This window comes from Salvelinus namaycush, chromosome 4, assembly GCF_016432855.1.
Source record: "Salvelinus namaycush isolate Seneca chromosome 4, SaNama_1.0, whole genome shotgun sequence".
Classification (NCBI taxonomy): Eukaryota; Metazoa; Chordata; class Actinopteri; order Salmoniformes; family Salmonidae; genus Salvelinus; species Salvelinus namaycush.
Window position 1 is genome coordinate 17,734,870 of NC_052310.1, and position 27,935 is coordinate 17,762,804.

A 27,935-nucleotide genomic window follows, 5' to 3' on the forward strand; every position below is an offset into this window, starting at 1 on the left:
TGTACTCTCCCGCTACAATCGCCGCTGTTTCCAACGGTAATACGTAGTCACGTCTTTACGTCCCACGGTGCCTCTGGGAGCGGTAGTTCAGGACCATAGAGAGCAATAGTAATGGCGTTTTTTTGTAGGCATTAACGCCACCATGGCTCGTTGTGCAAATTAATGTGGTTTTGTGGTAAACACAGGTTTATGAGATCTTATAAGTTTGGCTCTATGTGGTAATCTTCATCAGCTGCAACACTCACTACTGAGTTCCAAACTGCCTCTGGAAGCAACGTCAGCACAAGAACTGTTCGTCGGAAGCTTCATGAAATGGGTTTCCATGGCCTAGTAGCCACACAAAAACCTAAGATCACCATGCGCAATGCCAAGTGTCGGCTGGAGTGGTATAAAACTCACCGCCATTGGACTCTGGAGCAGTGGAAACGCGTTCTCTGGATTGATGAATCACGCTTCACCATCTGGCAGTCCGATGGACGTTTGGCTGATGCCAGGAGAACGATACCTGCCCAAATGCATAGTGCCAACTGTAAAGTTTGGCGGAGGAGGAATAATGGTCTGTGGCTGTTTTTCATAGTTTGGGCTAGGCCCCTTAGTTCCAGTGAAGGGAAATCTTAAGTCCACAGCATACAATGACATTCTAGACAATTCTGTGCTTCCAAATTTGTGGCAACAGTTTTGGGAAGGCCCTTTCCTCTTTCAGCATGACAATTCCTACATGCATAAAGCAAGGTCCATACAGAAATGGTTTGTTGACATAGTGTGGAAGAACTTGACTGGCCTTCACAGAGCCCGGACCTCTACCCCATTGAACACCTTTGGGATGAATTGGAATGCTGACTGAGAGCCAGGCCTAATTGCCCGAAGTCAGTGCCCGACCTCACTAATGCTCTTGTGGCTGAATGGAAGCAAGTCCCCGCAGCAATGTTCCAACATCTAGTGGAAAGTCTTCCCAGAAGAGTGGAGGAGGGACCAACTCCATATTAATTCCCATGATTTTGGAATGAGATGTTCGACAAGCAGGTGTCCACATACCTTTGGTCATGTAGTGTATAAGATCTCCTAAACCTGTGTCTATCCCAAAACCCCATTCTTTCCCCATTAATTTCCCCCATAGGAATGGTTGAGCCAGAGAGTATGAGGCGAAACAAGAGGTTTTACTCTGCCCAAAATCTGTCCACAGAAATAAGCCCATGAAGTGAGGATTTTTTATATGGAGGTCAATGAGATAAGAGTATCAAATTTGGTCAACAATAAAAAAGTATTGCTAATTTGCTAAATGGGCTTATTTGACCAAATAGAGGTTTGGTTAGGTTAGGAATGCACTGATATAGGTGGACTCAAGTGGCATTTCGGCAACTTAGAAAAAATAACTTGATATTGGAGTTGTGTCTGTTGTCATAAAGATAGACTCATTATGGATAAAAACCCATTTTAGCATGGACATTGCCATTGAGGGCTTCCACCATTTTAAAGTAGTCAACTGGGTGGGGATTCCTATGAGTTGGGAGCAATCAGCCAATGAAGAAGAAAATGTACTACTTCAAAACAGCGATAGCCTCAATGGCGATGCCTATGCTATCACAGGCGCTATAATGGCACAGATACAAAGATGAGTCCTTTATCTATTTCTATGGCCTGTTGTTCACGCGTGTTTCTGCTCTCTCATTGGAAAGAATGGTCCTACCTAATCTCACCTCTTCCCGCCTGCCTTCCATCTTTGAGGACATATATTTCCATTGTTAGAGCGGTCACTCGACTATCTTGTCAATAAAATAGACAATCTTTGGCTGAACAACCAGAGGTAACTAATTTCCGGTTTTTAGGACTACAAGCTGTTGAGCTTTATTGGTCAGGATAGGTCATGGGCGCATTAATCTGCCCAGGCGTTGCTGACACATGACAGATCTTAAAATGCCTGGATAGGTATTTTACGTTTCAGTAAACCACATCGTTTGTTCTATCAATCTGTCAGTCGATGAAACAGTTGATGATGTGGCCTGCAACCATTGGTTGATGCATGCAGCATCTGAGCAGGGGAGCCCGACCCATGTCTTGAGTTGGATAAGGATAATTTCAATCATAAATTCCACACTAAACATGATATGGTAAAAGGTCATGTTAAATTGCATAAAGTGACTGATGCATTCAGGGTTCACATACGCATCACTGACATAAACGTGTTTGAGTTATCCACCCTATGGCCTCCAGAAAGACAACAGCATGAAAAAGTATGATTTTTATTTCATATTTCTCTTTATCTATTGACATTTCAAAAGTTAATAGAGCTTCCCTCATCTCGAATACAAAATGACTACTTGAGACACAATCGCTAGTGAAAATCTACACACCCCTTGCACAGTCTTCACATTTGGTGCCTTAAAATGAAATCTCAAAAGGGAATAAATGTGTTTTTTTTTTTGCCCCCTAATGATCTACACAACCTACTCCGCATTTTCAAAGCGAGAGAAAAAATATAGAACAATTTCCAAATTAATCAAAAATGAAGATGTTTTGATTGTGTATGTCTTCACACCCCAGAGTTAATACTTGGTGGAAGCAGCCTTTGGCAGCCACTACAGCTGTGAACAATTTTGAATAACATTCTACCAACTTTTATTTTCAACTATTGTGGTGGCAGCATCATGTTATGGGTATGCTTGTCACCGGCAGAGACTGGGGTGTTTTGTTAGGATCAAAATAAATATGAAAGGAGGTCCTGCGTGGTCCAGGCCAGAAGGTTTATATATTGCTGTCCATCAATTAACCTTAATTTACTGAGCTTGAGCAATTTTGACAAAAACAATGTACACTGAGTATACAAAACATTAAGAACACCTGCTCTTCCCATGACATAGACTGACCAGGTGAATCCAGCTGACAGCTATGATCCCTTATGGATGTCACTTGTTAAATCCACGTCAGTGTAGATGAAGGAGAGGAGACAGGTTAAAGAAGGATTTTTAAGCCTTGAGACAATTGAGACATGGATTGTGTATGTGTGTCATTCAGAGGGTGAATGGGCAAGACAAAATATTTACAGTAAGTGCCTTTGAACATGATATGGTAGTAGGTGCCAGGCACACCGTTTTGTGTCAAAAACTGCAACGCTGCTGTATTTTTCATGCTCAACAGTTTCCCGTGTGTATCAAGAATGGTCTACCAGCCAAAGGACTACCAGCCAAAGGACATCCAGCCGACTTGACACAACTGTGGGAAGCATTGGAGCCAACATGGGCCAGCATCCCTGTGAAACGTTTTTGACACCTTGTAGAGTCCATGCCCCGACAAATTGAGGCTGTTCTGAGGGGAAAAGGGGGGGTGCAACTCAATATTAGGAAGGTGTTCCTAATGTTTGGTTAACTCAGTGTATGTTGCCCTAAGAGTTGTGCAAATGTAACAGTCTTTGCTTCCGTCCCTCTCCTTGCTCCAACCTGGGCTCATACGAGGGATCCTCTGAACCCATCAACATCTGCCTCCCATGAAGCATAGTTAACTATCGCTACACAAAAGCCACGGCCCTTGCAGAGCAAGTGAAACAACTACTTCAAAGTCTCAGAGCAAGTGATGTCACAGATTTAAATGCTACTGTCTAGCTAGCCATTTGACACCGGTTACATCTTATTTAAAATGATTCCCAGCTGTAATGGCTTCCAAAATACTTCCACAAAGTATTAACTCTGGGGTGTGAACACAAATGCAATTTAGACATGTTCTTTTTTCTTGTGGAACATTTTCCATAATTTTCTTTAACTTTGAAAATGTGGAGTAGGTTATGTAGATCGGCAGGATTTGTATTTATTTAATCCCTTTTTAGATGTAATTTTAAGGCATGGGGGTATTTGGACGTGTAGACTTTCACTAGGCACTGTACCACTCATCATTTGGAAATACATTAAAATACTGTACATCAACAGAGTGACACACAAATAATATCTTACTTAAAGGCCCAGTGCAGTCAAATTTCAGTTTTCCCTGTGTTTTGTATCATATTGTACAACAGCTGATGAAACTAACACTGTAAAAGTGGGAAAAATGTGATCAGTGTAACTTTCTGATAGTTGACCATTGAAAATACAATTTACACAGGACCTTCTAATCTGCAAGTTTTGCATGGGCGGAGTTGTCTTGCATGGTGACATCCCCAGGCAGTATAAGTTGATAGACCAATAACAAAAAAGTGTTAAACCTCTCTGCCAACAGCTAGTTTTCAAGTTACATTAGGCACCCCCAATTAGACCCCTCACTCAGACCACTCCTAGACAGACCTCTGAAAGTTCTTGCTTGCGAAAAAATTATTTTTGTCATTTTTTTTAACATTTTAATTTAAAACTATTACACTACGGTACTTAATTGTTACCCCCTAATGATTCGATATTAAGATAAAAATGGCTGCATTTGGGCCTTTAATCTGAATAAATATTTACAACATGTGGAGGTAACTCTACTGGGTCATTTAAGTGAATGAGGAATGACACCTGCATAGATGGACTAGACCCTGTGGTCTCATTATGAGTTAGGTGTGTGCAGTCTGTACTCTTGTCCAGGGTTGCCGTTGTGGTACGACAATGCAGTTGAGCGAGAGACTCAGGTGTCATGGAGGTGTTCCGAGCATGCTGTCTTGAACTGAGTCTGTGGAGATGGAGGACTATCAGGCTGGACTCCTGTTGGTGGTGTAGAAGCTCCATTGTTCTCTGGAACTGTGGCGATGGAGAATGGTACTACTCTTGTCTCGGTTAGTCACTGTCCACAGCACACCACCTCCATCTCCATCCTCCAGCTTCGCAGTTTCTTCGCAAGCTCTGTCTTCACCTGCAACCAACAGAGGAAAAAACATTATTCCCTCCCTTCAACTGAAATGTGTGAGTTTGTCCTTGCTGGTCACTGATGCACGGCCTACTATTCTTCATACAATTCTACTCCCTCAGTAAATGACAGCCTGTCTTTTTGCAAAACCAATTTTTAATCAAAGGATGTTGGATTGATGCATTTTTCCTACTCAGGAAGGGCGATTACAGAGCAAAAGAGGACATCTGCAACTATACTGTACATGAGAATGGAAGAAGCTACCTGCGCCCGGATCCACGAGGGGGCTAAAGGGGGCTTTGGCGCAAAAAATGATCTGTATCTCCGTTGCGCTGTGTCAGCACAATGGGCAGGGAACGCCGCGGTGTGTGTAGGGCGGCTATGAGAAGTCACTGGGTGTTAAGGTATGACTCCTTTTGGTTTCCATAAAAAGCAGGGGAAAATGCATGCGTTCCTAAAACACAGAAGTAAGACTCGAGGCTGCAAGGTTGCTGAGGACAGTGACAGACCCTGGCTTTAAGTTTACAGCCACCATGGTGCACAGAATCCTCAGTCTTCTCGATCCTCCAAACAAATTACTCCAGGCAAAAGCAACGGATCTTTACACTAGAGTCAAAGTGGTCCACAGTGTATTGGAGTGTGTCAAGAAGCTGTGGGGCGACAGTGAGTTCGAAGCCATTTAGGCACAGTGCAGTGCCAGTGGCACTGATGCACCACCACCAGCTCCAAGCAAACAACGATGTTACAGTATATAAGTATAAACCTCCAGGCCTACATGATGGCCAGTACAGTAGGCCAGCAGGACTGAGGAGAAGAGACTGAGTGGAAAACACCGTTCTTCAGCACGTTGGATACTGTCATTGGTGAAATGTCAGAACTGGCGAAGGCCCTGTGTGCCTTTGACCCAGAGAGCCATGACTTTCTAAATGAGTTAAAAGGTGAATCCACTGCTGGATCTAAGCAAAACAGATTTGGTGGAAGCTGAGTTTAGTGCCGTTTGCTAGGTTTTGCAGACTGAAATCGCCCGCTCTGGTTCCAATGAGGACAAATTGACCCCACTTGATATCCTGCAACGATTCTCTGGGCCTCTTTCCGCTATGCCGACCATGCTTACTACACTGAAACACGGACTGACTTTTTGGGAGTCCAATCAGAACAGAACAAACACGCTACACCCGAGGAAAGCTCAACTAATCCAACTGGCATTTGAGGGGGATCTCACAAGAAGATTTCGGGGAATGATCGATTGATCGATTATTCACAAAATTTCACAGAGCATCAAGGAAGCTGCAACCCTTTTGAAAACGTAAGATTGTTTCAATCTAGCTGGTTGGTTTTGATCAAAATCTTGCTTTAGGGTTTAGGGCGCTGTCCATGGTGTTGATGGAGCGCAGCGAGATGTCACTTCTTGGTCAAAAGCAGTTCTTGAACTTTTGTTTACTGTGGTGTAGCGTAATGCAAGCTGAATTCCATATAATTCCAATGTAAGAACCCAATGACGCCCCTGGGTATAGCTACATATCAGTATGTTTCATCATAGAAATAGATAACCCGAATCAAATTGAGCCTTTTTTCATAGCCTATTGGTTTTCGCTGCTGTAAATGGAACTGTACGTATTGGAAACGTGTTTATGGTAGGCTGGCATTGCTTAATTGATTATGTGGGTCGAATTTGATTCACAGAAGTGTGTTCACAACCTGTTGCCATATCATAACCTGTTGCTGAACTCATGAGCGAGCAGTATGATTTTCCATGTTTGAAGCAGGCCTGTATAGGCCTATTTGTTTGGCAAGACAGCTGTGCATGGCTGCATCTCACTGTAGGCTATGTTTTGGTTATTTGGATCTCTATTCGCCTTTTGTTTACTGTGTTTGTTCACTGTTAATGTAACTAGCCTAAATATAGATTGTGTCATGCCTTTATCGATCTGACATTTTGTTTACTAAGCCTAGTACTTGGTTCCGCTGTTGTGTTCTGGTCGCATTCATTCATTCATTCGCAGTTGTGTCGTATTCTAAGTCAAACTGCTATTCAGTATTTATGTTTGCACGCATGAATAACTAGGCTACTACTATTTTGGTAAGACAACTGTGTGTATCACTGCATTCACATAGGCTGCTTGTAATAGATGAATTTCCCTATCTATCTTGTAGCCAATATTCATGACCAAAACGGGCTAGCTGTATGGCGTGGTCCATTGTGCTGATAAAGCGCAGCAGAGATTTCAGATTTCAAAAGCACTCAATGATCTTGGAGTCTCAGCATTTGAACGTTATGTTTATTGTGGAATAGCGTGATTATATAAGCAGAATTCAATATCATTCCAATGCAAGAACACCCCCAAAATCTAGCCCCCTCGCCGATTTCAACTGCCCCTTTAGTCACTTTATCCTGAGGCCGGGTCCGAAGCTAACGCACATTAGAATGAACAAGTCTGACGTTCAAAAGGCATTCATCTAATAATAGTAGTTGCCCATTCTTAAAGTAATTCAGAATATCATTAACATTTCTTTCAGAAACTAGTGAACCTGTCAGATACTTGTGACCCATCTGACATCACATCACACCATAACCCAGACCATTTACAGCAATTGTCACAGATCATTTAGGTAGCCAAATGAGTCTTCAATCAGGGATGTGCAGTTGGCAGTAAGTGTGCGTTACAGCTTATATAGGAAAAGATCGGGCAGCTCAGGGGGAGCATGTGATGAGTTTGATGGATGGAAAACAATAGAAAAACATAGAACATAACAGAAAAAACACAATAGAATCTTACAAACCTCTTTGTTACAGTAGCAGTACAGCACAGCCACCAGAAATCCCTATAGAGACAACGCTTGGGTTTAAACAGAACACTGATAGGCTTCACTTGCTAGGTAATAATGCAAGGCTATGGTTTGTTGACCTGGGTAACCTGGTTTTCAGGTTCCTCACCTGAAATGAGTTGAGGAAGAGCGTGAAGAAGACCTTGATGTAGCGCAGGATGCCAGTGGTCTGCTCATCAGTGGCGAAGATGAAGATGACCTCATGGATGCCAAATAGAGGGATGAGGGTCAAGGTCGCCTTGGCCAAGCTATCAGGAGATAGGACATAGGGAGGCAATTTGTCTCACTGTCTCAACTCATTTTCCACATGTCTTGCCCTCTTTCTTTTAATCTGCCCCTTTATCTTTCCTTCTCTCTCTGTCACCAACTATCAAATTGGATGCCACATCGGTAAAGGAAGAGGCCTGTGTGTAATATCATTATATCAGTCTCTTGGCCTTCTTCCTTACCGAAGCTTGTAGTCAGGATAGCCATTCTGATTGTTGGCACGTAGTTTGGATAGAATCACCTTCAAAATCTTCATGAAAATCAATAAGTTGATCTGTTGACAGTAGCATTTGCAATCTTTCAAAAACAGACACACATACACAGCCATGTATGACAAGTAGGCTATAAATATGCAGACCAACACTCAACACAATGCACACAGACAGGCATGCAAACACACACACACACACTGAAAAATGTACATAACAACAGAGCCAAAAGCCGCCCTCACCAGTGACGCAAACAGAATGGGGAACCGTATTATCCACCAGTAGCTCATATTTTCATTGACTGCCCAGCACCTGAGGGTACCAGATTGGGACATTCATTGTTTACGCCTGTCTCTAAATCAATACAAACAGGCCGTGCAGTGTGCACTGATTGAGGTGACGCATGGACACCCACTCACTCTTTGTTTTCTCTCAATAGCTTGGCCAACATCCAAGGAAGGACAAATAAAAGAGGGGTTCCTGACAAAGAAAGACATTGAGCATTAATAAGACACAGTGGGTATAAAAGGCTGAAGTGGTATTTTGGATGTAGACAAAGGATACGTTACTCACCCCAGCCGAGGCAGATATAAGGTAAGTACTTGTTCTCAATTAATACAGAGGCGATGAGCACCGAATACAGGTAGATGGCCTCTCCAAAGAACCAGTAGTGATTGGCTAGAACACAATACTGCATCACCACCTGGGCCATCCTGCAGCCAATGGCAGCCTTGAGATAAATATTGCAAAGATGGTGATTACTATAAAGGTCAAGAAGTGATGACATTTTGCTGAGTCCAAAAACAACTCCTAGTCTCCACAGATCACGTCACCATATTCAAGGGCATTCAAGTGTTTGCAGACTTGAAGGAATAAATATGATAGGAACAAGCAATACGGTGCTCCACCTACACCGCTCACAACCCACCTCGTGACTCAGCATTTCTCCCAGGTCGGCCTGTCTCATGATTTCCCGGCCCCAGTGACGCTCCAGCATGGTGTCCTTGACGATCACCGACACAGCTCGCAGGATGAAAGACACAAACAGGTTTGCGTGGATGTAGTTGCGGGTGCAGTGAAGCTTCCTGGCGGGGAACGATAGAGGCAATGGCCAAGAAGTATTACTACCAAAAAAAATACCAATCAAAGAACACTACCAAGAAATCTTCTCAAGATGTCCTTATGTTTCGTCACACTCACAAACCTTCCCATACTGTTACTTCTCTAGGGTTGCTTTTCCCAATGCTCATCCAAAGCATTCTTTCGGGCTTTCTGTGGTAAATATGACTTTGATGTAAGTGCTTGATTACTGGAGTAGAGATGAGTGAAGTGGACCAGAGTTTCAATTTGAAGAGTGGTGGTGAACAGAAGGACAAGTGTACCTGATACTCAGTAGAATGATGAGTGCTGAGACCAGGGTGAAGAGGGACAGGGTGTAGCCAACCGTGTAAAGCATCCTGAAGCTCACCATCAGCTGCTTGAACCACAGCTGTGGGGGAAAAAAACAATGCAGAGCGGCATTACCATGGAAACTCATGTCAGAAGAGATTATGTTAATTAGGACTTTATATACACATCTTCTCAACGAGAAAGACAGAAACAACTTTTTTTTTAAAGCGTTGGCCGTTCCCAAATCGCTTCCTAGCCTTTCCCCTTAGCCTTACTCCATTAATGTTTGCAGATCTGTAAGGTGGAAACTCCATCATTACACTGCTTATACCTACAATATCCAGACCCTTCAGATCTCCAGACATTGAAGGCTTTGCGTTATGGGACTGCATAAGTTGACAGTAGTACAGCCCCCCAAATGACGGAACAGAAGGCTGATTTACCTGAAGAGCTCAGGGGCACAGTGCTCATTAACACCTGCAAGTAAAAAACAATAGATAGTGTTTTTGTCAGGTACCTCCTGAGATGTGATTTCCTGTTCCTCTTCACACTGAGACATGTCCCTCCAGACTTCCCCGTCCTCCTCCTCCACCCAGTGGCCATCAGAGCCACACCGCCGACGCACCACACCCTGAGACACTGGACATCCCGCAGACATGTCCAGTGTGTGCGCACATATGCACACATGCACGTGCGCACACACACAAACATAAATACACATTGAGTGCACAGACAAAAATATTTTTTCCACAGAAACACACATACAGCTTGTGCCCACACACACCCACACACTATTCTGAAAGCAACGCGCACAAACAATGTTTCCGAATTGGCATAATTATTGGAGATGTGTCTCAGAGTAGGCGTGCTAAAATAAGATCAGTTTTGCCATTTAGATCTGTTGGGTTCAGAGAATATGAAATGTTACTTATTCATGTCACTGATGGAGTGCTAAGGTTGAGGGTCTACAACAGAAGTTAAGGGTTATAAGAGGACGGTATATAGTGGGTGCAACTAAGCTTGGAATGTGTTGAGTGCAGGGAAGAGATTACATGTGGCAGGCATTGAGAAGGGGAGACGGGTGGAGAGCTTAGAAACGAACAAATGTCACTAAGGGAGAGAGGGTAATGTATAACGTTTACATTATGTCAGGATATGTTATTGTTAGCCATCAGGCATCCTATGGGAGGAGGAGAGACACAGTCTGGTATCAATAACCATGACAACCTTGAGTTGGGGAGGAGTGAGCACTTTGGGGTAGAGGTCAGGTCAGATGAAGTGAGGAGGAACAGATATCACTATGGTTCTGTCTAGCAACAGGGATGCATTGGCTGTTCAGTTGTGGAGAGAAGAAAGGGTTAAATATCAGTGCTTGTGTGAAATGTTTTTCTGTCTGAATTACAGCTGTAACGACCCTTTGGGAAGAATTAAACTTGGTTAAGCTTCTCTAGTGTTCGTGAGTTATTTACTCTGAAAAATAAGAACCTAACAGATCATAATGAATATGAACAGCACGGCTACTTTTATATGTTTTATGAATAGGTCAATATATTTTGGGGTATTATTCTGTGACATCATATCACAATTCAATAGATGACCATCGACAATACAATGTAGATGAAAGTAAAAAAAGTCAGTCACCTTTGTCAAACCAGGGCAGGTAGGAGGGACAGGACACGTTGACCACCAACCCAGGAGGACTATCAGGCCAGCAGGCGTAGCGGTCAAACGTCCTGTTACAGAACAAGCCTGGGAGACAGAGAAAGAACATGACCACGAGCGTTCCGTTTGCAGCCTGGTCATCCAGACTGACCAAAATAGTGTGTGCAGTGTTTAGAATGCTTTACGAGGCAATTCTATCTGACCAAGGATAGGCAACTACAACTAGCTGCACCTCAATGTAAACTTACAGCGTATTTGGAAAGTATTCAGACCCCTTGACTTTTCCACATTTTGTTACATTACAGCCTTATTCTAAAATTGATTAAAACAAATTAAAAATACTCATCAATTTACACACAATACCCCGTAATTTCAAAGCAAAATGTTTTGGGGGGATTTTTTTTGCAAATGTATTACATTTTTTTAACTGGAATATGACATTTACACACTAAGTATTCAGACCCTTTACTCAGTACTTTGTTGAAGCACCTTTGGCAGCGATTACAGACTAAAATCTTCTTGGATATGGTGCTACAAGCTTGACACACCTGTATTTGTGTCACGGCTGTCTATCTCTTCCTCCTCATCTGACGAGGAGAGGCGAGAAGGATCGGAGGACCAATACGCAGAGTGGTAAGTTTCCATGTTTTAACATATTCCACGAAAACAAGACACAATACAAAATAACAAAAGAACTAACCGAAACAGTCCCGTGTGGCGACAAACACTGACACGGAAGACAATCACCCACAAAATACCCAAAGAACATGGCTGCCTAAATATGGTTCCCAATCAGAGACAACGTTGAACACCTGCCTCTAATTGAGAACCAATCTAGGCAACCATAGACTTACATAAACACCTACAATGAACACAACCCCATAACTCTACAAAAAAAACCTAGACAGTACAAACACCCTAGACCAGGGGTGTCAAACTCATTCCACGGAGGGCCTAGTGTCTGCAGGTTTTTGTTTTTTCCTTTCAATAAAGCCCTAGACAACCAGGTGTGGGGAGTTCCTAACTAATTAGTGATGTTAATTCATCAATCAAGTACAAGGGAGGAGCGAAAACCCGCAGACACTCGGCCCTCCGTGGAATGAGTTTGACACCTGTGCCCTAGACAGTACAAAAACACACAAACCACCCTCGTCACACCCTGACCTAACCAAAATACTAAAGAGAACAAAGATAACTAAGGCCAGGGCTTGACATTACCCCCCCCCCACAAAGGTGCGGACTCCGGCCGCAAAAACCTAATCTAAAAGGGAGGGTCCGGGTGGGCCTCATTCATGGCGGCGGCTCGGGTGCGGGACGTAGACCCCACTCTACCATAGTCATTACCCGCTTTGGTGGCGCCTCTGGAGAGAGGACCCTTACAGCGAGTCCCGGACCATCCTAGAGGGCGCCACTGGACGGAGGGGCCGGTCCTGGCTGACTGACGACTCTGGCAGGTCCTGGCTGACTGACGACTCTGGCAGGTCCTGGCTGACTGACGACTCTGGCAGGTCCTGGCTGACTGACGACTCTGGCAGGTCCTGGCTGACTGACGACTCTGGCAGGTCCTGGCTGACTGACGACTCTGGCAGGTCCTGGCTGACTGACGGGTTTGTCGCATTTTTCTCTGCAGATCCTCTCAAGCTCTGTCAGGTTGGATGGGAAGCGTTGCTGCACAGCTATTTTCAGGTCTCTCCAGAGATGTTTGTTCGGGTTCAAGTCCGGGCTCTGGCTGGGCCACTCAAGGACATTGTACTTTGCTCCGTTCATCTTTCCCTCGATCCTGACTAGTCTCCCAGTGCATCATGCTTCACCGTAGGGATGGTGCCAGATTTCCTCCAGACGTGACACTTGGTATTAAGGCCCAAGAGTTCAATCTTGGTTTCATCAGACCAGATAATCTTGTTTCTCATGGTCTGAGTCCTTCAGGTGCCTTTTGGCAAACTCCAAGCGGGCTGTCGTGTGCCTTTTACTGTGGAGTGGCTGCCATCTGGCAATCTACCACAAGTACCTGATTGGTGGAGTTCTGCAGAGATGGTTGTCCTTCTGGAAGGTTCTCCCATCTCCACAGAGGAACTCTGGAGCTCTGTCAGAGTGACCATCAGGTTCTTGGTCACCTCCCTGACCAAGGCCCTTCTCCCCTGATTGTTGAGTTTGGCCCGGGCGGCCAGCTCTAGGAAGAGTCTTGGTGGTTACAAACTTCTCCCATTTAAGAATGATGGAGGCCGCTGTGTTCTTCGGTACCTTCAATGCTGCAGAAATGTTTTTGGTACGCTTCCCCAGATCTGTGCTTCGTCACAATCCTGTCTCAGAGCTCTACAGACAATTCCTTTGACCTCATGGCTTGGTTTTTGCTCTAATATGCAATGTCAACTGTGGGACCTTATATAGACAGGTGTGTGCCTTTCCAAATCATGTCCAATCAATTGAATTTACCACAGGTGGACTTAGGACTGTGGCAGTCACGAAATTTCATCAGCCGGTGATTATCAAGCAAATAACTGTCGGTCTCAGGGTAATTGACCGTTAATTAACATAAACACATGTAGCATCTCCTGGCTTCCAAACATAGCCTACAAGCCACTGATGCAGATCTTTGGAACATCTACATTTTAAAATGTCTAACAAATCCATGTATTATAGCCTACACCTTCACAATAAATTCATTATTCATTTTAGACAGGTCTAAAGAAACATAATATGAAGAAAATGCACTCTATTTCAGAAGAACATACTCTGAGTTGTCCTTATGTTAGGTCTTGATCTGGCTATGCCAAATGGCTGTGGGCTATACTATCTCATTTAGCAGACAAGATTTGCTTAGAATTATGTGGCATTATTTTATAGTATGAAGAATACAATTGAACATCGCTGAATAAAATAGAAAGGATATTTTCTCCAAACGATTTGAGGGAGTGCGCACATGCGGATATTCTGTGTTGAGCGGTTAACAAAGAAATAGTTATTCCAATAAGCTTACTTTAGAGTTATTAATATAACTTTAGTTGTTCTACAAATGTTGGGATATATGTTTTGATTTTTAATACATTGTAAGGCCGTATGATGCGACTCTAATGATGATTTTTTTTTTAAGTTGCTTCAAATTAATGAGCTCTGCTTTTTCTTTTACACTGGCTGTACACACTTCATCAGTCTTGGCCCAGAGTGCTGTGTTGTGCCCTTCTCCCGGAGTGCTGCGTGCTCTGAAGCACCTCTCACTCATATGGCTCTCCATCACGTGATCAGGTCTTTCTCACAGGCGACAAATGAAGACAGACACATCCGGGAAGCAACTGTGCGCATCCTTATTCAATTCCAAGTTGCATAATTGAAGATATTGGAAGAACCGTCCACATTTACTTTTCGTCAGCCAAGAATATGAGTAGGCCTAACAAACAGCAAAAGCACTAGCCTATGTCAATCTACTATCCCCCATAGTACAAAAGTTGACCTATTCTATTCTGTGTGAGAAAGAAATATTCCAAACATGGTCTAGGACAGTTGTGGGATGCGACAGATCCCAAATTCATACAACCACTAGCAAAAAAAAAAAAAACGTTTTTCACGCAATGAGGCTAACGCAACAGATCAGAACATTTAGATGAAAATGTGGATAAACGATTAGGGTACTTCTTCACATTATAAGCCAGTAGGCTATAAGCGCGAATGTTCCATTAGCGGGAAAATACCCTTATCAAAAGTGACCGCAAATGCGATAATGCACGTAATGCTTTTATTATAAAGGTGCATTCTTAATAGATTATATTTATCAATTAACAAAACGCACATTGAGTGAACAGAAGAAAAATCTACATCAAATCAATATTTGATGTGACCAACCTTTGCCTTCAAAACAGCTTAAATTCTTCTAGGTACACTTGCACACAGTATTTGAAGGAACTTGGCAGGTAGGTTGGCCCAAACATCTTGGATAACAAACCACAGTTCTTTTGTGGATTTAGTTAGCCTCAGGTGCTTCTCTCTATTCATGTAATCCCAGACATTGTAACGGCTGTCTAATGCCTCCTCCTCGGATGAGGAGGAGGAGTAAGGGTCAGACCAAAACGCAGCGTTGTATGCAGACATAATGGAATATTTATTTAAACAATACGAAACACGAAAACTCTTACACAAACTACAAAACAACAAACGACGTAGACAGACCTGAACTTGAGCACTTACATATAGACACGAAGAACGCACGAACAGGAAAGACCAGCCAAACGAACGAACAAACGAAACAGTCCCGTGTGGTGCAACAGACACAGACACAGGAACAATCACCCACAAACAAACAGTGAGAACAGCCTACCTTAATATGGTTCTCAATCAGAGGAAACGTCAAACACCTGCCTCTAATTGAGAACCATATCAGGCAACACATTTAACCCAACATAGAAACACATAACATAGAATGCCCACCCCAACTCACGCCCTGACCAACTAAACACATACAAAAACAATGGAAAACAGGTCAGGAACGTGACAGACATACTCGATGATGTTGAGATCAGGGCTCTGTGGGGGCCATACCATCACTTCCAGGACTCCTTGTTCTTATTTACACTTAAGATAGTACTTAATGACTTTCGCTGTATGTTTGGGGTCGTTGTCATGCTGCAGAATAAATTTGGGGCCAATCAGATGCCTCCATGATGGTATTGCATGATGGATAAGAATCTGCCTGTACTTCTCAGCATTGAAGAGACCATTAATTCTGACCAAATCCCCAACTCCATTTGCAGAAATGCAGCCCCACCATGCTTCACTGTGGCCTGCAGACACTCATGTGTACCGCTCTCCAGCCCTTTGGCAAATAAATTGCCTTATGCTACAGCCAAATATTTCAAATTTTAACTCATCACTCCAGAGCACCTGCTGCCATTTTTTTGCACCCCAGTTCCTGTGTTTTCGTGCATAGTTGAGTCACTTGGCCTTGTTTCCACGTCGGAGGTATGACTTTTTGGCCGCAAGTCTTCCATGAAGGCCACTTCTGACCAGACTTCTCCAGACGGTAGATGGGTGTACCAGGGTCCCACAATTCTGAACTGATGGCACTGCTGGACATCTTCTGATTGTGAAGGGAAGTAAGCATGATGTGTCTCATCTGCTGCAATAAGTTTTCTTGGCCGACCACTGCGTCTACGGTCCTTAACGTTGCCCGTTTCTTTGTGCTTCTTCAAAAGAGTTTGGACAGCACATCTGGAAACCCCTTTCTGCCTTGACATTTCTGCCTGGGAGACACCTTGCTGATGCCGTATAACTATCTTGTGTCTTGCTGCTGTGCTCAGTCTTGCCGTGGTGTATGACTTTTGACGGCAAACTGTCTTCAGCAACCTCACCTTGTTAACTGAGTTTGGCTGTTCCTCACCCAGTTTTATTCCTCCTACACAGCTGTTTCTGTTTCAGTTAATGATTGTGTTTCAACCTACGTATTGAGTTGATGATCATTAGCACCTGTTTGATATAATTGTTTAATCATACACCTGACTATATGCCTACAAAATCTCAGACTTTGTGCAAGTGTACCTAAAATAATTGATGCTGTTTTGAAGGCAAAGGGTGGTCACACCCAATATGGATTGATTTAGATGTTTCTTCTGTTCACTCACTTTGCATTTAGTTAATTGATAAATATAATCTATTAACATGTCTATTTTTGAAAGCATTCTTACTTTACAGCATTTTTTCACACCTGCCTAAAACTTTTGCACAGTACTGTATGTGTGAAATTTGTTTTGATTTAGAATGGACAATTATCATGCACCTGTCTGGAAACAGGGTGCAGGGGAAAAAAATACATGCCATCTATGGTATTAAATAGCGAATGGAAGATGCTTTTCCCATGGTTAACTTTCATGCCAGCCAGATAGGCTATACTCTTGTTGTAAAGATACGCAAAGTGCTTAATATTAGGAAAGTTGAGAAAACAACTTGTAGGCCTAGTCTATAGAAAGTCTATAGAAAGCTGATGGGACCCTCCTCTTTTTAAGAGGCCATCACTCTGTTTTCTCATGCCTATAGAAATGTTGCGCAACATGACCTCATGGGCCCTCATGAAGTGTTTGATTCGATTTTTTCAATAACATTTGCATTGATGTTAGAGTGATTATAGGGACAATAAAGTGCTGAGTACCAGGTAGTTAGCAAGTTTGGTAGGCTACTAATGACCATGAGCAGCATCAGAGCTTGGAGAAGTCTAATTACCGTGACTAAATGGTCACGTGGAATTTGACTGCCTTCATGACTCGTGACCGCCGGTGTGGCAGTAATACGGTCACCGCAACAGCCCTAGGTGGACTCTAATCAAGTTGTAGAAACATCTCAAGGTTGATCAATGGAAACAGGATGCACCTGAGCTCAATTTCGAGTCTCATAGCAAAGGGTCTGAATACTTATGTAAATAAGGTATTTCATTTTTACATTTGTAATAAATGTTAACAAAAAAATGTAAACCTGTTTTTGCTTTGTCATTGTGGGGTATTGTGTGTATATTGATGAGGGAAAAAATGTTTTAATCCATTTTAGAATAAGGCTGTAACAAAGTTATGTGAAAAAAGTAAAAGGGTCTGAATACTTTCCGAATGCACTGTATATGTATATGTTTCCTGTATACATAAATACTTGGCCTATCCATAGGGGGTACTTGAAAAGACTTGTGAGACCATAGGCTTACTGGTAAAATGCACATGAGGGGGTACTTCAAGGGTACTCTGGGCAGGGCATAATTCAGTTGGTTGTACAGTAATCCAAAAAGGTTGGAAACCACTGTTCTACCAGAAGCCTTCTGGCCCACTTCATAATATAAAACAACAAACAAAATATGCCAATGGAACCAATCCTATTTTATCCTTAATTAGTCTTGCTTGTCAGACTTATGGCACTCTACTCCCAGTTGTGTTAGAGACTGTGGGAAGTTTACCAATCAACCACTTCTAAATGCCAAATCTATTTGAGTCAAGTTGTGTTCTTACCTTGAGGAAATGGCTCAGAGTCAATCATCTTCACACATTCGTCTTTGTAGTGGATCCACCTCATGTAGGTCTCCTCCAGGACTTTCCCACCAACCATCTCCACCTGGAAGAGGAAACAAAAAAACAGGAAGAACCAAGAGAATAATAACAAGTACAGTACATTCTATCATACAGTATTTTCTGGTATGTGTAGATGTGTGTGTTTGGTAACACTTTTTAATTTTTTTATATATAATTATTGATATGTTTGATATGTTTGGTAACACTTTGCTCTATGCTTTTATTACTGAGTTAATGGAATAGCCTTCTTCTCTTTTGCCATCTAGTGGGATTTCAAAAACATGATTGAATGAATAAATGAATTAATGAAAGGTTTCATTGGAGGGGGCAGCTAAAAATGTATTGCTCTGTACGACAGTAGCTACGTTCTGTCTCACCACAGTCCAACCACTAAACAATAGGTGTTTCCTGTGTATAGACTCAGCTCACTGTACACTGGACACTCACTGTACTCTACAGTGTCCAATAAGTGGCTCTTGATAGCACTTTGGCTATTATAGTGTGTCACGCTCAACAACACACGACTGTATGGTTCTGCTCAAAACAACACAACATTTGCATGTAACAGATACAGTCTCAATACAGTATTTTGTTCACATCTCACCTTTAGCATCTTCAGCAGCAGTAGGCAGGTCAGGGCCATGCTTCCCACGGTCCAACTCATCTCTGTTCGGAGGATGAGCGCTCTCTGTGAGGTCAAGAACAGAGACAATCATCTCTTTTTACCATTCTGGACAAGCAGTGCACAATACACATACTGCATAAAACCTAAAAAATATATATTCTGTGTACGACCTTATGGTAGACTGCACAAAAAGCAGAAAGAATCATTCACTCTGCCCTGTAATTTCTTGATATTTTTATATACAGTACCTGGTCTCTGACCTCTCTTCAGTCAGGAATTTTATATTCATACATTTCCCTCAGAGATTCAAGGCGATCCACAGCAATATTTTCAAATGATAAATATCTTCCAATTATTCTGTTATTAATTTCTGTGTTTGTTAAGTTTTTTTTTTATTGAGATGCCAGTCAATGGGTAAGTCCTATAGATGGTGGATCTTCATTTTATCACCCTTTTGTTGCTGCACAGCAGGAAAAACCTTCTAAAGTTTGTAATTTCAACTTTAAATTGACAGACGTGATTTGTACTAACGAAAAATGTATCAACCGCTACAAAAAATGTCCAATACTTATAATCCACATAATAATTCACATTTCCTGTTGCTGCAGGATTATCTTACTGCTCATGACTTTTTAAGGAACTCAGTCGGGTTCTCAACTTACTGTTGAGCGTTAAAATAGTAGAATTGTTGGTGCAATTTCGAAATGTGGTTGTGCGTCAGCAGTTTTCCTCTTGTTATGTCAGTCACTGACAGTCACTCAATTAGCCCTTCAGTAAAACATTTCTGATTGGTAAGTTAGTCTACCCAGGTATCAAAACTTGAGTGACTGTAGTAATCATGGCCGAATTACCGACCGGGCACGAATGGCACGTGCCCAGGGGCCCTGACCTCCATGGTCTCCATTGATTTTGTTAGTCACTCTCACTCAGATATCATATTAACATGACATAAGTCATGACAAAATGTGTATAATTTCAGAAAACGTGCTTTAGAACTGCCAAAATTTCTCTCCAGCCCATGGCAAAATGTGTAGAATTGCAGCAAATTAGCTGTAAAACGGCAAAAAGAATTCTGCCCCATGGCAAAACAAATAGAATTGCAAGAAAATAGTTATAAAATTGCTAAATGTTTTCTCCAACCCATAGCAAAATGTGTATAATTTCAGCAAATTAGCTGGAAGACTGAGGAGAAGAAAATATTGTGTGGAATGTGTAGTAAATTAACTTTAAAACGTAAAATGTTTCTCCGCCGTCAAGAGGGGGTCACTAAAATGTTTTGTTTTTATAACCAAATAGTCCCCCCCCCCGCGTCACAATGAGATGTGATAAACTATTAGAGTCCGTTGCTATATCAACAGATAATTACAGCCAAAATTATGTTATTTTCATCCCCACTATGTTTAAAGTAGTTTTGTTTAGCTATTAAGATGAAAACAAACTTCAAACTACTTTTAGGTACCTTGATAACTAGGGATGCACAATACATCGATGACCATATCGGAATCGGCCGATATTAGCTAAAAATGCCAACATCGGTATCGCCCGATGTCTAGTTTAACGCTGATGTGCAAAACCGATGTCAAAGCTGACACGCTGCGTAAAATTTTGCGCTACACGTGCAACACAGCATTCCTAACCTACCCCACAATGTCTGCTGTATGGCTCGAGCAGTCAACAAGTCGATCAGTCATTTGAAAGAGTAAGACAATTTCAGCGAGACACCTCAAAGGTGAAATCCATTAACGCCAAGATAATGGAATTCATTGCCCTTGACAATCAACCGTTCTCTGTCGTGGGTGATGTTGGCTTTCGCCAACTGGTCGAGCACCGGTACACACTACCTAGTGGGCTATTTTTCAGATGTTGCCCTACCGGAGTTACAGTAATAGCGTCACTGCTATTAGCTTCACGACTGACATTTGGACCAGCGATATCAGCCACATGAGCATGCTGAATCTGACAGTACAGTGGTTCGTCGAGGATTTCATACTGAGGAAAGTCGTATTGCATGCTCATGAATATGCTGGTGGTCATACCGCTGCTGCCATTTCAATGGCATTTGAGAACATGTTTCAAACTTGGAAACATGAACACACTAGCTAGCTCAATTCGAACAACTGACTCGAGAAATAAGCTCATCAACTGCGCCTGCAGCAGACGTGATACACTCTTGCATGGCATTGAAACGCCTGCTCAACAAAACTGCCGACACAGGCTGTGAACAAGCGATTCGGTAGCATTCTCTCTTTACTGTGTCGCCACCATGCTCAATGCTATGTACAAGGACCGCTACTTCGATGCAGACAACAAACAGGGTTTACGTGAAATGTTACATACACAGCTGGACAAGATGGAAACGGACACAGTGACAGTGCGCATCGAGGAAGAGAGGCCACGGACAGACAGAGCTGAAACTTCACTGCTTGACATGTAGTATGATGAAATCCTGGTTGAAAATGAAACGACAGAACAAATGAACAACGAAACAGCACAGCAAGTAAAAGAAAGAAATAGGTTTTGATTAAGTTTTACTGGTAATGGGGACATACGTAAATGCCGACAAAATAACTTTTTGGTCAGTGTGGTGTGCGTGTGTGTGTAACCTTTATTTAACCAGGCAAGTCAGTTAAGAACAAATTCATATATATATATATAATGATGGCCTACCACAGCCAAACCCGGACAACGCTGGGCCAATTCTGCGCCACCCTATGGGACTCCCAATCACGGCCGGATGTGATACAGCCTGGATTCGAACGACGGACTGTAGGGATGCCTTTTGCACTAAGATGCAGTGCCTTAGACCGCTGTGTCCATGTGTGTGTGTTAACTATTTAACTGTACTAGAATGCTTAAAAAGGCCGCTTGTCACGATCATCTTGAGGATAATGAGTGGACCAAGGCGCAGCGTGTGAAAAATACATCTTCTTTTATTAGGAAGACAAAAACGAACCAAAACAAAACAACAAACATGAAGCTATGAAAGACTAAGTGCTAACATGCAACATAGACATAGACAATTACCCACGAAAGCCTACTGTCTATGGCTGCCTTAAATATGGCTCCCAATCAGAGACAATGAATGACAGCTGTCTCTGATTGAGAACCATTCAGGCAACCATAGACTTGCCTAGACAACTATACTAAACCCAACCCCATACACTCAACAAAACCCCCTATACAATACAACCACCCAAGACGAGACAAAACATACAAAACATCCCCCCTGTCACACCCTGACCTAACCAAAATATTACAGAAACAAAGAATACTAAGGCCAGGGTGTGACACCGCTAACATTTTAAATATCGGTTATCGGTATCGTATTTGTTGGGGCAAGGAAAATATTGGATATTGGTATCGGCCAAAAATGTAATATCGGTGCGTCACTATTGTTAACATTTCAACAACACGAATGATACGATTAAATGAACAGCACTCCTACTTTGATATGTTTTATGAATAGATCAACATATTTGCGGTATTATTCTACAATATCATTCCCTTGTCTTGTCTACACTGAACTTTGAAAGTTTCTTCAAGTGCAGTCGCAAAAACCATCAAGCGCTATGATGAAACTGGCTCTCATAAGGACCGCCACAAGAAAGGAAGACCCAGAGTTACCTCTGCTGCAGAAGATAAGTTTATTAGAGTTACCAGCCTCAGAAATTGGTATTTAACTGCATCTCAGATTGCACCTCACAGAGTTCAAGTAACAGACACATCTCAAAATCAACTGTTCAGAGGAGGCTGCATGAATCAGTCCTTCATGGTCAAATTGCTGCAAAGAAACCACCACTAAAGGACACCAATAATAAAAAGAGACTTGCTTGGACCAAGAAACACGAGCAATGGACATTAGACCAGTGGAAATCTGCCCTTTGGTCTGATGAGTCCAAACTTTATAGTTTTGGTTCCAACGGCTGTGTCTTTGTGAGACGCAGAGTAGGTGAACGGATGACCTCTGCATGTGTGGTTCCCACCGTGAAGCATGGAGGAGGAGGTGTGATGGTGCTTTACTGGAGAAACTGTCTGTGATTTATTTAGAATTCAAGGCACACTTAACCAGCATGGCTACCACAGCATTCTGCAGCGATACGCTATCCCATCTGGTTTGCGCTTATTGGGACTAACATTTGTTTTTCAACAGGACAATGACCCAACACACCACCAGGCTGTGTAAGGGCTATTTGACCTAGAAGGAGAGTGATGGAGTGGTGCATCAGATGACCTGGCCTCCACAATTACCCAACCTCAACCAAATTGAGATGGTTTGGTATGAGTCGGACCGCAGAGTGAAGGAAAAGCAGCCAACAAGTGCTCGGCATATGTGGGAACTCCTTCAAGACTGTTGGAAAAGCGTTCCAGGTGAAGCTGGTTGAGAGAATGCCAAGAGTGTGCAAAGCTGTCATCAAGGCAAAGGGTGGCTACTTTGAAGAATCTCAAACATAAAATATATTTAGATTTATTTAACACTTTTTTGGTTACTACATGATTCCATATGTGTTATTTCATAGTTTTGATGTCTTCACTATTATTCTACTGTCAGTGCTGCTAGGAGTACTGGGTGGATGGAGTCAGGCGCAGAGAGCAGGTTTCAATAATGAGGATTTATTTTTCCAAACGATCATGCCCTAAAACACACGGGCGCATGAAAAAGACGAGTCCAAAAACACCGGACTAAACTGTAAACAGAAAATAACAAAATCCACATTACAATCCAACCACAACATAACAGAATACAAGCCCGCACAACAGCCAGCGGGCTACCTGCCCTTAAATAGCCTACCCACCAAACTAAACTCAAAACAGGTGCACCCAATCAGCCCAAACTAACAGAAACAAAAAGAAAGGAATCGATGGCAGCTAGTAGGCCGGTGACGACGACCGCCGAGCGCCGCCCGAACAGGAAGAGGCACCATCCTCGGCGGGATTCGTGACAGTACCCCCCCTCTGACGCGCGGCTCCCGCAGCGCGCCGACCCCGGCCTCGAGGACGACCCGGAGGGCGAGGCGCAGGACAATCCGGGTGGCGACGGTGGAAATCAGCCAAGAGGGAAGGATCTAAAATGTCTCTCCCCGGTACCCAGCACCTCTCCTCCGGACCGTACCCCTCCCAGTCAACGAGGTACTGCAGGCCCCTCACCCGGCGTCTCGAGTCCAGAATAGCTCGTACAGCGTACGCCGGGGACCCCTCGATATCCAGAGGGGGCGGAGGGACCTCCGGTACCTCACCTTCCTGAAGGGGACCAGCTACCACCGGCCTGAGGAGAGACACATGAAACGAGGGGTTAATGCGATAGTAAGAAGGGAGTTGTAATCTATAACACACCTCGTTTATCCTCCTCAGGACTTTAAATGGCCCCACACACTGCGGCCCCAGCTTCCGGCAGGGCAGGCGGAGGGGCAGGTTTCGGGTCGAGAGCCAGACCCTGTCCCCTGGTGCGAACACAGGGGCCTCACTGCGGTGGCGGTCAGCGCTCCTCTTCTGCCGCTCACTGGCCTGCCTGAGAGAGGCCTGGACTGCCCGCCAGGTCTCTCTAGAGCGCTGTACCCACTCCTCCACCGCAGGAGCTTCGGTCTGGCTCTGATGCCACGGAGCCAGGACCGGCTGGTACCCCAATACGCACTCAAATGGCGACATGTTAGTTGAGGAGTGGCGGAGTGAGTTCTGGGCCAACTCTCCCCACGGGACGTACCTTGCCCATTCTCCTGGCCGGTCCTGGCAATACGACCTCAGAAACCTACCCACTTCCTGGTTCACTCTTTCCACCTGCCCATTACTTTCGGGGTGATACCCAGAGGTAAGGCTGACCGAGACCCCCAGACGCTCCATAAACGCCCTCCATACCCGGGACGTGAACTGGGGACCTCGATCAGATACGATGTCCTCCGGCACCCCGTAGTGTCGGAAGACGTGGGTAAATAGAGCCTCCGCAGTCTGTAGGGCCGTAGGGAGACCAGGCAATGGAAGGAGACGACAGGACTTAGAAAACCGATCCACAACGACCAAAACGGTAGTGTTCAGTCAGAGATCAGTCAGGAAATCTACCGATAAATGAGACCATGGCCGTTGTGGAACCGGGAGGGGTTGTAACTTCCCTCTCGGCAGGTGCCTAGGAGCCTTACTCTGTGCGCATACCGAGCAGGAAGAGACATAGAGTCTCACGTCCTTAGCCAAGGTGGGCCACCAGTATTTCCCCCTAAGACCCCGCACTGTCCTCTCAATCCCCGGATGACCCGAAGAAGGTAGTGTATGAGCCCACCGAATCAATCGATCACGAACACCAAGCGGTACGTACCTAAGGCCAGTAGGACACTGGGACGGCACAGGTTCTACCCTCAACGCCCGCTCGATGTCCGCGTCCACCTCCCATACCACCGGGGCCACCAGACACGAGGCTGGAAGGATGGGAGTCGGATCGATGGGCCGGTCATCCGTGTCATAGAGACGAGACAGCGCGTCGGCCTTAGTGTTGAGGGAACCTGGTCGGTAAGAGATCGTAAATCTAAAACGAGTAAAGAACATGGCCCACCTAGCCTGACGCGGATTCAGTCTCTTCGCCTCTCGGATATACTTCAGATTGCGGTGGTCAGTCCAGATGAGAAAAGGGTATTTAGCCCCCTCAAGCCAGTGTCTCCACACCTTCAGGGCTTTTACCATAGCTAGTAACTCCCGGTCCCCCACATCATAGTTCCGCTCCGCCGGCTCCAGCTTCTTAGAAAAGAAAGCACAGGGACGGAGCTTCGGTGGTGTGCCCGAGCGCTGTGATAGCACGGCTCCAACACCAGCCTCGGACGCATCCACCTCCACTATGAACGCTAACGAAGGGTCCGGATGCGCCAACACGGGAGCCTCAGTAAACCTTGCCTTCAACTGGTTGAAGGCTCCATCTGCCTCGGCCGACCACCGTAGACGCACCGGCCCCCCCTTCAGCAGTGAGGTAATGGGTGCCGCCACTTGGCCAAAACCCCGGATAAACCTCCGGTAGTAATTGGCAAACCCTAAAAACCGCTGCACCTCCTTTACCGTGGTTGGAGTCGGCCAATTACGCACGGCGTTTACGCGGTCACACTCCATCATCACCCCCGAGGTGGAAATGCGATAACCCAGGAAGGAAACGGCTGGTTTGGAGAACACACATTTCTCAGCCTTGACGTACAGGTCATGCTCCAGCAGTCGCCTAAGCACCCTGCGCACCAGGGAGACATGCGCGGCGCGTGTGGCAGAATAGATCAAGATGTCATCAATATATACTACCACACCCTGCCCCTGCAAGTCCCTGAGAATCTCATCTACAAAGGATTGGAAGACGGCTGGAGCATTCTTCAACCCATACGGCATGACGAGGTACTCATAGTGGCCTGATGTGGTACTAAACGCTGTTTTCCACTCGTCTCCTCCCCGAATACGCACCAGATTATACGCGCTCCTGAGGTCCAGTTTTGTGAAAAAACACGCTCCGTGGAATGATTCCATCGCCGTAGCGATGAGAGGTAGTGGATAACTAAATCCCACTGTGATTGAATTTAGACCTCGATAATCAATGCACGGACGCAGTCCTCCCTCCTTTTTTCTCACAAAAAAGAAACTCGAGGAGGCGGGGGACATGGAGGGCCGAATGAACCCTTGTCCCAGAGCTTCCGTGACATATGTCTCCATAGCCAACGTCTCCTCCTGTGACAATGGGTACACGTGACTCCTGGGAAGTGCAGCGTTCTCCTGGAGGTTTATCACGCAATCCCACCGTCGATGAGGTGGTAATTTAGTCGCTTCTTTCTTACTAAAAGCGATAGCCAAATCGGCATATTCTGGGGGAATGCGCACAGTGGAAACCTGGTCTGAACTCTCCACCGATGTGGCACCGATGGAAACTCCCACACACCTACCTGAACACTCATCTGACCACCCCTGAAGAGCTCCCTGTCGCCAGGAAATGAGGGGATTGTGAATGGCTAGCCAGGGAACCCCCAACACCACTGGAAACCCAGGTGAATCAATAAGGTAAAAACTGATCTGCTCCCTATGATCCCCCTGGGTTACCATGTCCAGCGGAATCGTGGCCTCCCTGACCAGCCCTGACCCTAACGGTCGGCTATCTAGGGAGTGCACGGGAAAAGGTGGGTCTATCTGCACCAGCGGAATACCCAACTTACGGGCGAGTCCGCGATCCATAAAACTTCCAGCTGCGCCTGAATCGACTAGCGCCTTATGCTGAAGAGAGGGGAAAAACGCAGGGAAAAAAATAACCAAAAACATGTGACCAACAGGGAGCTCTGGGTGAGTCTTGTGCCTACTCACCTGGGGTGGCCGAGGAGTATTCCGCCTGCCATCCTGACTCCCAGATGGACTCCTCCAGCACCGGTCCGAAGTGTGTCCTCTCCGGCCACAGTAGGTGCAAGAAGAGCCACCTCCTCCGGTCCCCCTAGATGCAGCTCCTCCCAACTCCATCGGAGTTGGAGCGGGAGGGCTGGGAGGTGGAATGGACAGGACCCCCTCTGAACGCCCGCGGGCAGCTAGCAAGTTATCTAGTCGGATCGACATGTCTATCAGTTCATCGAGGGAGAGTGTGGTGTCCCGACAAGCTAGCTCCCGACGGACGTCCTCCCGGAGGCTGCAACGGTAATGGTCTATTAAGGCCCTGTCATTCCACCCCGCACCAGCAGCCAAGGTCCGGAACTCTAAAGCGAACTCCTGAGCGCTCCTCGTCTCCTGTCTGAGGTGGAACAGACGCTCACCCGCCGCTCGGCCCTCTGGTGGGTGGTCGAACACAGCCCGAAACCGGCGGGTGAACTCCGCGTAATGGTCCCGAGCCGAGTCTGGGCTGTTCCATACTGCGTTGGCCCAGTCCAGGGCCCTCCCTGACAAACAGGAGACAAGGAGGCTTACACTCTCTTCACCCGAGGGAGTCGGACGCACGGTAGCCAGGTAAAGCTCAAGCTGGAGCAGAAATCCCTGGCAACCAGCCGCTGCTCCATCGTACACCCTCGGGGGGGTGAGACGCAATGTGCTGGTCCCAGCCGATGACCCTGTAGGAGTGGGTTGTGTCGTCTGCAGGGGAGCTGAATGGGGCGTCGGGAGACCACTCCTCTCCCATCGTTCCATCCTCTCCATCATCTG

The 27,935-nt window shown here is 44.9% G+C and overlaps 1 protein-coding gene across 1 annotated transcript; it reads right to left on the bottom strand.

Annotated features, from left to right (window-relative positions):
• Positions 1-4,492: 4,492 nt before the first annotated feature.
• On the bottom strand, positions 4,493-18,833 carry LOC120045392 (glucagon receptor-like). Its single transcript, XM_038990266.1, has 13 exons — positions 18,795-18,833; positions 18,131-18,233; positions 11,139-11,246; positions 10,015-10,136; positions 9,491-9,597; positions 9,037-9,193; positions 8,682-8,838; positions 8,528-8,588; positions 8,351-8,420; positions 8,082-8,173; positions 7,742-7,880; positions 7,588-7,629; positions 4,493-4,812 (listed from the first exon to the last, which is right to left on the bottom strand). The coding sequence occupies exons 1-13, from the start codon at positions 18,831-18,833 to the stop codon at positions 4,741-4,743; spliced, it is 1,269 nt and encodes a 422-aa protein (XP_038846194.1). The 3' UTR covers positions 4,493-4,740.
• Between the last annotated feature and the right edge of the window lie 9,102 nt (positions 18,834-27,935).